The 15,390-nt window shown below is 40.4% G+C and overlaps 1 protein-coding gene across 1 annotated transcript; it reads right to left on the bottom strand.

Moving 5' to 3' along the window:
* Positions 1-2,350: 2,350 nt before the first annotated feature.
* Positions 2,351-13,959, bottom strand: LOC139452427 (hephaestin-like protein). The gene is made up of 12 exons (XM_071233900.1): positions 13,826-13,959; positions 11,918-12,171; positions 11,149-11,361; positions 10,274-10,601; positions 9,424-9,530; positions 8,628-8,838; positions 8,046-8,323; positions 7,152-7,357; positions 6,570-6,756; positions 5,443-5,655; positions 4,679-4,886; positions 2,351-4,228 (listed from the first exon to the last, which is right to left on the bottom strand). Exons 1-12 carry the CDS (start codon positions 13,957-13,959, stop codon positions 3,268-3,270), a joined length of 3,300 nt encoding a protein of 1,099 aa, XP_071090001.1. The 3' UTR covers positions 2,351-3,267.
* Between the last annotated feature and the right edge of the window lie 1,431 nt (positions 13,960-15,390).

The following is a 15,390-nucleotide window of genomic DNA, read 5'->3' as shown; positions in this document are numbered from 1 at the left end:
TTTGCTCCATATTTTATGTGTCAATCCAATGTATTATGGCTGCAAAGTAAGTAGCAGTATATGCCATTTGTTCCATATTTTATGTGTCAATCCAATGTATTATGACTGCAAAGTCAGTAGCAGTATATGCCATTTGCTCCATATTTTATGTGTCAATCATATGTGGCCTGCATTTTGGGAGGACACAATGAGACCTGGTTGATTTGAGTTCCCGCACCCGCATGTACAGTGTGGTTCGTTCTTCGTGTTATCAGTCATTGGATTGCCTGGCCCAGACATAAATATTGGAGTTACTTCCAATCGCTCTTTCTCTATGACTATTTCACCATCCTCTTCAAAAAAGCTAAATATAGAAGTTTTATAACCACTACATTTACAGCACAATTTGCAGTTTAACATTCCCGACTGTAGTGATGGGGAAAGTGCTTTGTTTTGATTACATTTCTGTACAGTGATTGCATCTCACAGACAGGTATTTTGGTTTGCTATATTTCAATATTCCAACATATTCTAGCATATCCACATACATCACGCTGTCGAGTCTCACGCAGTGATCTCGTGTTTCATCACAGACTAAGGTCAGCCTGCGTGGTCTAGTGTATAGAACGTCTTACCGCAGAGCAGAGGGTTTGCTGCCTTAAAACAAAATACGTTAAACGATAGAATAACGCTTAGTCCCTGAAAAAATATATTTTTGAAGGGAACAAATAATTCCATTTAAATTGAAGAGGAGCCCCAGTGGGACGGGAGATTAATTCAGACATTTTTCATTTGGGGATTTTGTATTTCAGAAATGGCTGGGGAGAAGGAAAAATAATATGGTTCAGGGACTGTGAGACAGACTAGTTACAAATGGTTCTTGTTGTTTCGTCTTTAAGGGGTAAAACAAGGACTGGCATGGTCGGCCCTGAGTCAATGTACTGTGTCTGAGAGGGGTATCATGTTACACTGCGCATGGTATCCCAGTTGGATAGCACTATATATAAAACCAACAATAGACCGGACCAGTACACACTCATACACGTGTATACACGTCGCTCGGTTTGAATTACCCGTTGTATTATATTATATAAATACAAAAGCGACAAAACCCTTCCCATATTCATAAGAAATATCTGCTAAAAGCAGAGTCAATTGTTCGATTTCGACTTCATCGTAAGCATGTGTTGAATCACTATCAAATAGTGATGATACCAGGTGTTCGCGAAAAGGTGAGCGTATCCTGCCCCAGAGGTGCACCCGCGTCACAAACATATCAAAAGGCAAGTCAATTGTTCACCTGAAACATATGGTATATGTTAAACTAGGGAATTGCATCGGACGTAATTTTTGTCACTGATGTGTCAAATTTGGAAATGCCATGTCCACCATAAAACGTTTGAAAGCTTTAGTGATGCCTTGAATGTTGTAACCTTGATCAAACAACTTCTGAGCAAGAGTCGTATGATGCTCTTTGGAATCTTGGTAGAAAGAGCAAAACTATATCTATAAATAATATTGTTGAAGAGTTCCAATACGTTAATGATAATAAAATTCACCGATAAATCTTCCAAATCTATGAATGCTTAGAATGCCCACACTGGGTTGGAATGTAGAGGGATGGATGTGCACCCATGCGCTTCTCATCTGGATTGGAGAACGTCAGAGTATTTATACCCTCAGGCTCTGTTGCTCTAATCCACGCGTGTTATCGCAGGGACAAAATCGTAGTTACCTTGCCGGGCAAAAGAAAGTATACACTTGAAACTTGTATTTGACCAAAACAAGTACAAACGTATACTTGCTTGGCTTAAAACACTCTCCGAATCACTGCATACGTTAGGTAAAAACAACAACTACGATACTTGTATCAAGTACATCACCATTGAATAACCATTTCTTGTTTCATTTTCAGCACCATCAAACATAGCAGCAAACCTCGTTTCCCCTTGCTTAAGTTTGCGAATGATAATGCAATAAATGTTCACCTCATTCAATAACAACAATCAGCATAGGAAATATTCTTTATTGCAAAAAAACGTTAAAATAAAATATTATGAGAAAAAGATATCAGTGTATCTGATATCTTGTGAACACATTTGGAATGAGACATATAATAAACTACATAACATATATTATGACACATTCGTAACAAAGAAATATTTATATGCAACATTATCACAGAATATTCTTGGATCATATAAATATTACACAAATCGAAAATATTGCAAAATACGGATATTTATATTCACGACACTTGACAAGCAATCACACCAATAATAATATATAAAATTCGATTAAATCATCCATTTCATAATGAAATGCGCATAAATCAAAATCATAAAAGTTATAAAAATCTGATTATGGGAGATCGAGTTTAACATCTCAGCAATAAGTAAGCATGATGTAATATAATGTTGACAACAAATCTTCAAAATTTAAAATGAGAGCTCATGAGAAAATGAGAGATGCTGACTTGTAACTTGAAGATGTTTTCTATTCAATTGTCTTGTGATTCTACTATACTGGGAACCGATGTCCATATATTAAGATCTTCTACAACCTGTCTTGATTCTTACATCAAACCACAGTGATGATGTAATACCACTAAACTACGGCTTAAAACTCATTCACTTTTCGCTCAATAAATTAATGGATTTTGTAATTCTTTCACGCTTAACAAAGACCATATTTGAGAGATTCTGAAAACCACAGTGATGATGAAATACCACTAAACTACGGCTTGAAACTCACTCACTCACTCACTCACTTTTCTCTTAATAAATTAATGGATTTTGTAATTCTTCCACGCTTAATAAAGACAATTTGCCCATATTTGAGAGATTCTGAAAACCACAGTGGTGATGAAATACCACTAAACTACGGCTTGAAACTCACTCACTCACTCACTTTTCTCTCAATAAATGTAATGGATTTCGTAATTCTATCATGCTCAACAAAGACCATTTGCTCGCATTTGAGAGATACTGAAAACGCATACACTTTAATGCTCATGAAAGGACATTAAATTATGAATACTGTGGTATGGAACACTTGATAACATAAACATAAATTCGTAATATTACTGGTAGGTCTATGATGAAAACGATTTTTTAGTTCACAACTAAACTGGCACTGCATGTAAACATCACATGGTAAGAAATATTATGCGATGCTAAATCCGGCGCCACATTAATTGTGCACTATCAAAGTGACGTACACGATCCATGTCTCTTCGGACTTTTCTCCCCCATTCAACAGACACGACAAAATGCGTCGCTAACTCACTCACGCTGTGTAGCTACCGGCGTACTGTGGCGATGGGCGAACGGTGTACGTTACTTCCATGCCGTTCTTCACATGCTCACTGAAGTGACAATGCAGGATCCACGTGCCGGGGTTGTCCGTCAGCATCGTCACTACCTGTGTCGTCGACGGGAATACCTCAATAACGTCACCTCTGTGAACTTTGTCCGTTCTAAACAGGAACGTCTGTCCGTGGAAATGAACGGGATGATAGTCAAATGTTGATCCAAGTCCAAGAATAAACCAGTCAACGCAGTCCCCTTCATCCATGACCAGACCATCCAGGTTACCATAGATACGACCGTTGATGGAATTCATGGAATTGCTTGCTCGGAACTCAGCATCACCAAGATCCGTTCTTTGCGGTGCGAATCTGTTGACATTGTCTTGGAGATACCAGCTGTCGTTCTCATCAAACACAAAGAAGAGGATGGCGAATTCTCGATCAACGTCACGTCTTGTATCATCGTAATCCAGAGTCCCGGTGCTGCAGATGATCAACGGACCAACCAAACCACTGTTCATGTCCTTGACAGAGTCCACGGACGAAAAATACATCCAGGATATACAGTCAGGGTCATTTTTACCAGGACCGGCTCTACTGGGCACCTCCCAACGGTAGGTGAATGTTTGACCTGGAAGTACTCCGTCGTCACCTTTCTGACTGGTTCCGTCGTTGTAAAGCGACCCCTCATTGCCTTTGTCGTACCGGACCCCCTGAGGATGAATAGAGTACGGTCTGGTGGCCTTATTTTTGAAAACTACTTCTATGACATCCCCGACCTCACCTCTGATGACGGGTCCGAGAACCCCAAGGTGTTCCTGATTGGTTGTGCGGGTTTTGCGAGTATTAAATGTTGCATCTGTGTACTCCCGATAAACAGCCTTCTTGTAGGTACTACCAATGAAAAAGTCATCTTCCTTGACGAACAAGTTTCCTGCCCTGAAAAATAAGTGAAAAGCATTTGGGAGACGTTTTTAGAAGCGGACGTTAAATCACACACCTTGCTTGTGCTTGTGTGTGTACACTCCTAATCCAAGGCAGGTAAGGATTTTCGATAACACCTCACTCAAACAATATTCCAGGTATACAATGTTGCCCTGTAAATAATCGAGTCTGAACCAGACAAATCAGTGATTGATATCATGAGCAACGTACCACGCCGGCACCGTTGGGGTTTGATGATTAGATTTTAATCGTGAAAAGGACTCAGTAGATGTACAACATCTTTTATACTGCAATAAAGGTGCATATTTCTAAAGATAAAAGATGCACATTTCAAATACAATACGATTCCAGTGATATATTCTAATATACATGTACATATGATAGATATTCCCAAACCATTTACAAAAATATGTAAACTAATCATATGGTTTCAGTTACACTTACAAAGAAGGATCTGTCAAGTTCTCCCCTGTCACGAGATCTCGCTGGATCGGTGCGTAGTCCCAATCTACCTCCTCTGCAGCAATGAAGTACTTCCGAGTTTTGCTGGCTACGAAAGGCTTCTGCTGGGCCCCACACGATTTGACGTCATACAGAGCAACCATCCCTGTCTTCAAGTGGAAGTTAGTCCGGCATACAAGTGCCCATTTACCTAGGAATGAGATATAACAGGGTCAAACATTGCTGGAATATATTTGCTTGTAAACATATACAACTGGCTACAACCATGTTGTTTCTGAGAGGATATGACATGATAATCTCATCAAGTCTCATTTTCATCAATATTGCCAAATATATCAACAAATGAATCTGTATTTGAATGGTGTACCTTATGATTCCAGGTATATAAATTCATGTCAATGGCATGGACCAATCTTCTAGCCTTGATTGAAACAGTAATTATCGATCTTCTTTCGTGTTCCTTACCATAGGGGAATACAAATAAATACATAGATATACAAGGTCCCAAGCATTCGGCCTCCCGGCTTTCATCAGGCGCCCTCTTTTGGTTTAGCACTACATTATTGGAGATGCTCTCATTGCTGTAATTATTCATAACGTAATTAATTTTTAAAATGATACCACATGAACTTTGTTGGAATTTGCAATCTTTTAATTGGGATGACAACTTAGTTAAGTATATCACATTGTCAATATAACCAGCTTCCAATAAACCCGTGACGGACACTGACAAACGAGCCACTGACCAACTTTATCCGGTGATGACAACAGGGTAACCGCTGAGCCAGGGATGATTTCTTTGCCCTCCACTTTTGTCCCCAGATAATCCAGCGTTTGTCCGTCGAAGTTCACCCCGTGCATGTCAAACCATCCCCCAAAGCCGATGATATGCCAGGCAACTTCATCCCCCTGGCACATCTCCAGACCCTCCAGGTTTCCAAACATTCGCCCATTGATGGCTGTCATGAAGAAAGGAATATTGAATAGGCATAAATCGAACACAACCCTCCTAGTATCACGATAGATCTTTTTCTCTTTATGACTTCCACACATGAACAACATATATACATCTCTGCTCTGACAAATTAACGTCCTTCTGATACATAAAATTATCAAACATATTCAACGATGGCATGGATAAACGATAACCGTTCATATCAATAGATATATACAAATATGTACTTGTGTGTAATGGAATCAATATGTCGAAAATAATGCATTTTTACAACAGTTACTACATCTTCCCGACGCAAGGGAGTTAACTGACTATAATGTCCAGTTTCCACCCTTGACGAACTAGGCTGGAATTCCTGGGCTCGATCGTAGCGCCACCAGGGGATGTTATGAGTTATGTCCCTTCTGAGTTTCTCCTGTGAACCAATCCGATTCCATTACTTGCATTTGTTTCGAACAAAATGGCACCGCCCAGACAAGACGATCTGATCGATAATCAAGGTCTATATTGTGATAAAACGGGTCTACATCGCGAAGTGATTAAAAACATGAAAAGTTTTGGAAAATATCTGTTGACAACAAGTTGGCGGGGCACATGCTTTCCAAATCCTGCAATCGACCGAAATCTGCACGACAGTTTGCGAACCGGATTTCGATTCGATTTCGTTGCGAGATTTTGATTGGACTATGCATAGACTCGTTAGTCCATAATACCAGCCTAGTTCGGCAAGGGTCGAAACTGGACTTTTAAAGCCAGTTAACTCTCTTGCCTCGGGATGATGCAGCTACTACTACCCATACCACCACTTTCGTCTGGTTTAGACATTAGTCCGAACTAGTACATGTATGTCATATCATTTTAAACACTCATTCGTCGACTACAGCTCTACAAGGACTGGTACTGATTTTTGTCACGTACCATGTTTTCGGTTTGAGCCGAAGAAGGCTGGGTCATCCTTGTTGACGGACGCTGGGTCAGTTGTGAAGGTCTGGATGTTGTGGTCAATATACCATGACCTGTTCTCGTCCACTGTCATGAACAAAAGGTACAGGTGGGTCAGACGACTGTACCAGGTGGGTCGTCTCCTTCTGAACAAGAACCCAGACTGAAAGGAAAAGGCGTTTGTGAGTGAGCAGGTGTGGTTCTGAACTGTTTTTAGCAACACTCACAACCATATCACTTCGCGGGCACCAAGAATAACCATGGGTTTTACCTAATGTAATTTTGGGGGGAATGGTCTCCTTGTTGACTCATCAAAGCTTCAACCAACTGACTACCCTTCCTTTTCCAAAAGACATTTGCAGTACATGTCACCCAACATGTTTTCTGGTGCCCGTTGGGCAACAACAATTTACGCAATTTGGATAAAAAGTATATACGGCCAGTTGTAAAAGGATTTGTTTCAATATGTTATGTCACTCTCAGTTAGTAAAGAAATTATGTCGATAGAAATATGAAGAAATTAGTGGTCTGGTATGAAAATGTCAGTAACCGGCTCACCGATCGTTTTTTAAGTTGGCCTCTATTGCAGACGAGGAGAGGACCAAGGAGGCCTGAGTGCACGTCTCTGATTGGGTCAACCGCGGAGTGATACGTGAGCGTCAAACACTCGAGGTCATCTCGTGTAGGTCCCATAATCTGGGGGACCCGGAACTTGTAGGTGATTGTCTCCCCTGGCTGTGCTACTTTCCCCGTTGTCTGATTGCCTGAAACGAAAACATCTAAAATGTATACCGTATGGTAATACAGATTCCAACGTGAGAAAGTGAATGTTGTTTTGCGCCGCGCCTCCACGCCCCGAGAGATTAATGCCACATTCTCAGCAAGGTGACACACTGTTATACTCAGATCCTCATTTGAATCGGCTATTAAGACAAGCTTAGGGTAATGGCGTCTCATTATAGTCCAGAATCCCTATTGAGTTAAAAAGTAAACAAGTAATATTCTCCATAAGAACTGGATTGCTTGCCGTTGATCATGTATGCAGGTGGTTAGTTTTTGTCCAATGTGTGACGATGTGTCTTTTGAATACACAATGCTTTTGTTTCTCGGACAATCGGATTATGTAATTCAAGTACGTTTTAGGGATTATTGAGAGAATAAATATATAACTTTGAACCACATCTATGTAAGTTCGTGGCGTGTTCACTTTAAGTTGGAGCAAAGTTCAAATAGCACGGTTTGAAGATGGTACCCCTTCGATGAAACTTACGAGTAAGGCATAGTTGTGACCGGCCACAACTAAACCAAAGTGCAACGGATCTCAGCAACTAAGGGACGCAACTCTATACCATGAACTACGGGTTGAACAACATGGACACTGATCTTGAATGAAGCAAATTAAAACTGCTTGAACCAAGTCGGATGTTTTAGCGAAAAAAGCTCTATACTTACTCTTGGGGTTTTTGTAAAGGAAACCTTCATTTTCTTTTGTGAACATAACGCCGTGTGGATATACTGAGTACTGCCTATCGGCGTTATTGCGGAACACGACCTCGATTGTCTCCCCTTCCTCGGCTGCAATGACAGGTCCCATGAATCCCAAGTGTTTCTCGTTATCCTCCCGTTGTTTCTTCGTCCGGAAACTGTCATCAGTATATTCCACATACACAGCTTTCTGATACACTCCCCCTATGCGGTCTGGTCCTCGGGTAAAATACTGGCTCGCGATGCTGAAACATTGAACATTCAAACTTGAAATATATGTGATTTTAAGGAGGGCTATAGCTAGGCCAAGGTAAAATGCCAATATCCGTTAAAAACTATATCATACACTCAACTTTTTTTATGATGCATATCCATCGTGTGGTTAATATTAGGAAAACTGAGCAGAGAAATGCCTCAGTTTCATGTCACGAATTACAGAAATCAAGACCCAGACTAAAATTTGGTGACAAACCGTTGAGTGCAGACACCTTTTATACGTGTGTTAAAAACATGTTCTCTTCTTGACGTTAATAACATGATAGTGCTTACCCTGCAGAATCACCAGTGAGATTTCCTCCATTGAACAAATCTTTACCGGAAGGACCATAATCCCACTCGATGAGCTCCGCAGCAAGATAGTATTTCCTGTTCCTGGATCTGCCGTACCCCCATGGAAGCCTCGGGGATTCGAACAAACTAACATGTCTCTTCCCACGCCAGCCGCTGCGAGGGTTGACATTCAGGAATGCGTGCATGCCACCTGAGGATAGTGAGAAATATATCCTTTTTCTAATAAGAAATAAAGGATTGCAAACGTCTTTACGTATATGTCGAAACGACTGACATGTTAAAATACACGTACATTGTAAACTATCTTCAGAAAGTGAATGATTCAAAATGGTTTCACACCACAGTATTCCAGCAACATAACGGCGGAGATCACACATCGGGGGACACTAGAAATAGTACGGATTCGAACCAGTCGAACGTTTGTAAACCTACGGACCTTTTCTTCCTGTTTGTTCATATCTATCTTATAGTTTAACCTTATAGTTAGTAAGTGAGTATGGTTTTACGCCGCTTTGAGCAATATTCCAGCAATATCACAGCGGACACCAGAAACTGGCTTCACACATTGTACCCATGTGGGGAATCGAACCCGAGACTTCGACATAACGAGCGAATGCTTTGACCACAAGGCTACCTCACCGCCCCTTAATTCATAACATTAATTTATTGGGGGATAAAATCCATATTTCCACATTTTTTCCTTGATTAACATCTAAGTATTGGCTGATGTGAATCGACACAATAAGGAAGGTATTGTTACAAGAATTCCACCTACCGTCGAATGCCTCGGCGATCCTACTGGACAGCAGCCACGTGCCTGTGTTGATGGGCGTCATACGAGCTGATACAAACGTAGCTGGGTAGAAGGTCACCGTGTCCACTCTGTAGCAGACCCAGAACATAGGTACTTATGAGTACAGATGGTCAATGTAAGGCCAAGATTCTGGGTTTTACTCATAATACTACGGTATGGAACTGAACCTCGTCAGAATCAGATCAAAACGTCACAAGAGAAAGACTAAACCTTAGAATATATCTAAAGGAAAGCTTTGTCACTGGATGTGGAATTCTCACCCCTTACCGTTTTCGTTTTGGTAGCTTCCTGAAACCACCTTAAGGGAAGTTTGCTCGAGCACATTGACAGTCTGATCAATTTTGGTTAAAATTGCTACAGCACTTTGTTTGATCACGCAATCTTTAAGATGTATATATATATTGGAGCTGTTAATAATCCACAGCTAACATATAGACAGTGTCTTAGTTCGTTTGTTTGTTGATTGGTGCCGCAGAGAGAGAAACACTTTTCTTAGAGTCTTATTTAATGTTTGTTTGTTTGTTTGTTTGTTTAACGCCGCACTCAGAACTATTCCAGCTATATAACGGCGTTCTGTAAATAATCGAGACTGGACCAGTCAATCCAGTGATTGATATGATGAGCATCGACCTACGCAAGTGGGATACGATGACATGCATCAGTCAAGTCACCGAGCTTGACCACAGTGTCTAGGTGTATCACAAGGCACGAAACACAACGTTTAGTCCAAGATTGGTATTGAATAGACAGTAGAATATAGTCTCTAGGCTTATCTTATCGACTTCCATCTTGTTTTAGTTATACCACGTACCTGTGGTTTCTGAACGTCAGGACTTGTCCGCTGAAGTGGGCACTCTGAATCCCGGTGTTCAGTGAGAGGAAGTGGAAGACGACGTCATCACGCTGTCTTACATCGAGGCCAGGCAGGTTTCCGTACATATAGCCGTTAACGTGGAACAGCAAGTTGGACGTTTGGAAGGAGCCATCGTTATTGTTGCTGAGGGACAAGCATGCGGAAGGATTGCCACATTTGTCCAGGTTTTGGGAGAGGAGCCAACTCCGTCCTTCGTTCGTCTGGTCCATGTACAGCACAAATTCTTTGTCAATGTCACGGCGTTTGTTGCCAAAACGAAGCGTTCCTTTAATATATAAAGACATATACTGACGTTTTGTCCAGCGTCTAGTGTTTTACAAGAGACGTTAAAGCCGCTGGGGACCGACTATTTGTTATGGTATATACATGTATGTTGAAATCCCGAGACAAACATACATAAATTCATACATATGTTGAAACCCCGTGATACATGCTAGATTAGGCAGGAATTTGGGATGAATATAAATACCGTTAATAATTATGAGCCTGGAATAATTCAAATTAGAGAAGTGTAGTTAATAATTATACAATATTTTGTATATCATTTGATATTGATAAAGTAGAACTGCAGCAATATAAGTATTAAACCCTTTTGCATGAGTTTGGGTAAAGATTTTGTAAAAGAGTTTTGCCCCTTAGTAGTGCCAGGGTCAGCTGATCGTGTGTTCGTTTCCCAATATCCAGACATATGCATGTGTCAGGCAGTGTCAGCCTTCCCCAAAACAGTAAGCTCATTCTCCATAATATGTAAATGATACACTGTTTTTGGTGGCGTTAAATCAGACTCTGTTGCTGCGAGCATGCGTACTCACCTTTCTTGCAGGTCATGAGAACGCCGACCAATCCGCTGTCTACATCCTGGACCGGCAACACGTGGGAGTGATAGGCCCAGGCCAGGCACCGCGAGTCGTCGCTTGTTGGGGCGAAGTTGGACGTCACCCGCCAGACATATGTGAACGTCTCCCCGGGAGCTACACCGTCATCGTTCTTGTCTGAACCTGTCGTCGCGTCCACGTAAAGTGCACCTTAAAATGACAAAAACAAATTAACAAAACACAAACATAATAATGAAAATAATAATATATAATAATTATAATAATGCCTGACTGTGCCAGGATCACCCAAACTCTCCTTGCTCCATTTATTCATTTTAATCTGTATAATAATCATAATGAGTAGTATTGGTATTCATCATCATCATTATCACCATAATAAGTTTTTAAGATATATAACCTCTTGGCTTACTCTCCCGCTGAGACCCTGGTTAGACTAAGTATGCAGTACTCTATTGCTTTTGAGTGGCAACTTAATTGGATCCGGTGGTCAGACTCGTTGCGTGTCATCGAACCCTGACACCGTGAGACGTTGCTCATACTATCAACCACTGGATTTTCCAGTCCACACCAAAATACTTTCCATAAGCCGTGAGGTAACCGCAATATTGATGACAGCGGGGATATACAAAGAAAGAAACAAGGCAGCACTGCCATCACTACATCAATGACAACATACTACTACATCTGAAAAAAACATCATCTCTGTGACAAGGAAAACGACCAAAGCTTCAACAATAAAACTAACCTTCGGCATCTTTGTTGTACTGGACTCCGTGTGGATGGACACTAAAATTTCGACCTGCAGTCATCGCCATATTCTTGAAGTAGACTTTGATAGTGTCTCCAACCTCGGCCCTCAGGATTGGGCCCAGGTATCCCAGACTTGCTGCATGGGGGCGCTGCTTCGTGAAACTCCCATCCGTGAATTCCCGATATACTATTTTCCTATACACACTTCCTATACGGTCCTGTCCCGGCTTGAGATACGTGTCAAAGTCACTGGGAAAAAGAATAAATAGATTTGATACTGGTATATTCCAGCTATATCCCAAAAGGATCCATGGTAGAATAGGTCTTCAGCAACCCATGCTTGCCGTAAAAGGCGACTATGCATGTAAGAGGCGACTAAAGAGATCGGGTGGTCAGGCTCACCGACTCGGTAGATGCATGTCATCCCAAATGCGTGGGTCGATGCTCATGATGTCAATCACTGGTTCGCTGGTCGAGACTCGATTATCTAAATACCGCCATCATACAGATTGCATAGACAAGCATAGTTTGTTGGGACCTATATTCGTTTACCCGGAACCCTCACCGATCCACTCGGGTTACATTGACACATCACCCACCAGGCAACCAAACCTGGACCCGTATCCATTACTCCCCTCGCTGAGGATTCAAACCTGGAATCCCGACGGAGTATTGTCATGGTAGAATAAGGAATGATAACGTCCCTCAGTGAATACAAGTTTAATAACGGCACTGTTTACAGTTGTTAGATATTCCACAGCGAGTGATCATGAAAGAGAACAGTTGACAATAAAAGTGATCATACACTTTAGAAATCAACTAAATACTCAGTTTTCCACATGTAATATACCTGGTCTGTGGTTACTTAATCCTCAGTGTCTACAGGTCACGTGACTGCTCATTCTCGGGCTAGCGTGAAATATGAAGGACGTTTTCGTGTTTGTGGGAGGCCAGATTTCCTTATACCTAATTGATTGCTAATAGGAGCTAAAGAGCAGACTCACTCGGCCACGTTACGACGGTCGATATTGTATTGTATTTACAGACCGCCGTCATATAGCTGGAATAATGCTTAGTGCGGCGTTAAACAACAAACAAAGAAAATATCTGCAAAGGGGGTGTTCAAGCTTACGACCAACGTCAATACTTCATAATGTAGGTTTTGTATACACTACGTTCAATAAATTTTGAACTGAAAAAAAGGATTCCCCTCTTTATGGAGAGTTTCGGAGAACGCATGATACACATGACACGATGTGCAAGTTCAACGAGGGATTACACAAATCAAATATCTGCCTTTAGAGAAAAAACAATAATTTTCCACGTTTTTCTCGGTAATATAAACTGCCGAGCAAAAGAAAATATACATTTGAAAATTGGATTTTACCCACATATTACATTGTTGGTTTGTTGTGTAGCGCCGCACTCTGCAATATTCCAGCTTTATGGCGGCGGTCTGTAAATAATCGAGTCTGGACCAGACAATCCAGTGATTTATATCATGAGCATCGATCCACGCACTTGGGATCGACGACATGCATCAACCAAGTCAGCAAGCCTGACCACCCGATCCCGTTAGTCGCCTTTTACCCAAATATTACAAACATAATATAACGTTACTAAGCTGAAAATAGTCGCCGAAGCACTACTAACTGTTCAAAACACAACTATAAAACCCGTATCAAATCATCGCGATAAAATAACCATTTTTTGTTCGTTAATTTTTTGCCACTGTTAAACCTGATTGTGTTTTTTTCTTTTGTCCGGCATGTCATATGTAAATCTAGCAACACAATAAAGTTCGAAAGCAACAAAACAAGGACAATTAAAAAATAATATCCTTAGGTACAAGCGACAGAACATGTATTAAATATTCAATAATTTACATTCGAAAAGTACCCACCTGTTGTTATTCACCCTGTTTCCATTGGGCGCATAGTTCCAGTTAATTTCAACAGCGCCTATGCAGTACTCGCGCATTCGAGCATTCGCTAAATTAAATAGCGTCAACACGCAAAACAAAACGAAAAACTTCATTTCATGAAAAACTAAAATCTCAATCTGAAAGGAATTCAAATTGCAATTTTCTTGCAATGTCAAAAATATATCACCGAACTAAAACTATATAACAGCTTTCAGTGATTCGATGCCCGTTGTGTTCCGAACCTTAACGTTTGTCCATTTTATAGCTTTTCCAAACCGGATGAGGCACATGAATTGTATTGACGTGTACTGTTGACGTACCAGGAAGGCGTGGACGGATCCGTGATAAGGAGGTTGGTATTGGACTTTCCAGAATAGTCGGATATGTAACTAAATTTAGGAACAACTTTAAAGTTTTCACCTGTAGATTGCGACACAGTATTTAGCTTTTGAAATATGCTCCCACCTGTGTTGAGTCACGTACGCAAGAGGTTACTCAGTGAACCTGGTAGACGCGGGTTCACATACAAACAACTTAAAGGCACCTTTTATTCTGCGGTGCTTAATATTATCGTTACAATAGGTGTGACTATTAGAATCGTTTCATATGAATTCATACTTGGTTTATTTGATATTGTTTTTTATTGATTCATGATCTCTATTTGTGAGATCAATTTATACATTTACCCTCACCCTTTCTTGTAACAGTTTTATTTGTCCACCCTTATAACTGTGTCGATTTATCTCATCATGAATCTTAGTGTGGCTATGCATATTGTTTAACAAAGCCATTTGGGTTTTTTATTTTTGATCATTTTTATTAATTCCTCCTATTAATTCGTTTACCCTTTATTAAAATAGGTTCCATAATATATTTACCTAACTATAAGAAATATCCATAATATAAGTATTCGTTTATATTTTACTCTGCGACCCTAAATCTCTTTGTTATCGAATATCAGTAATAAGTATCGTTTTATGTCGATGCATATGTTTATATGACAATTTATTTTCATTCACTCTTCTTATTAATTAGTTCACCATTTATTTAAGAAAGTATCTTAATGCACTTTTATTATACAATTACCTAACATATTTGTTATATAATATAGTATCATTAATATAAATATTCTTATCTATTTTACTCTTCGCCCCTCTCGGTCCATCTTGTCTCTGAACAAGCATATGAATATTATTCACGAATACATTAACAACTCTTTCTCTCATGTTGTACAGGGTTGGTTGGTTGGTTTGTTGTTTAACGCCGCACTCATCAATATTCAAGCTATATGACGGCGGTCTGTAAATAATCTAGTCTGGACCAGACAATCCAGTGATTAATATAATGAGCATCGATCCACGCAATTGGGATCGATGACATGCATCAACCAAGTCAGCGAGCCTGACCACCCAATCCCGTTAGTCCCCTTTTGCGACAAGCATAGTCGCCTTTTACGGCAAGCATGGGTTGCTGAAGACCTATTCTACCCCGGACTCTTCACAGGGACCCACAATGATAAAATCGGAGTGTTAAAGTGTTGTATT

Source organism: Haliotis cracherodii, unplaced genomic scaffold, assembly GCF_022045235.1.
Source record: "Haliotis cracherodii isolate W230 unplaced genomic scaffold, xgHalCrac1.p SCAF_9, whole genome shotgun sequence".
NCBI lineage: Eukaryota > Metazoa > Mollusca > Gastropoda > Lepetellida > Haliotidae > Haliotis > Haliotis cracherodii.
Note: the sequence above shows the minus strand (reverse complement) of the source record. Positions and strands in the feature narration are given on the sequence as shown.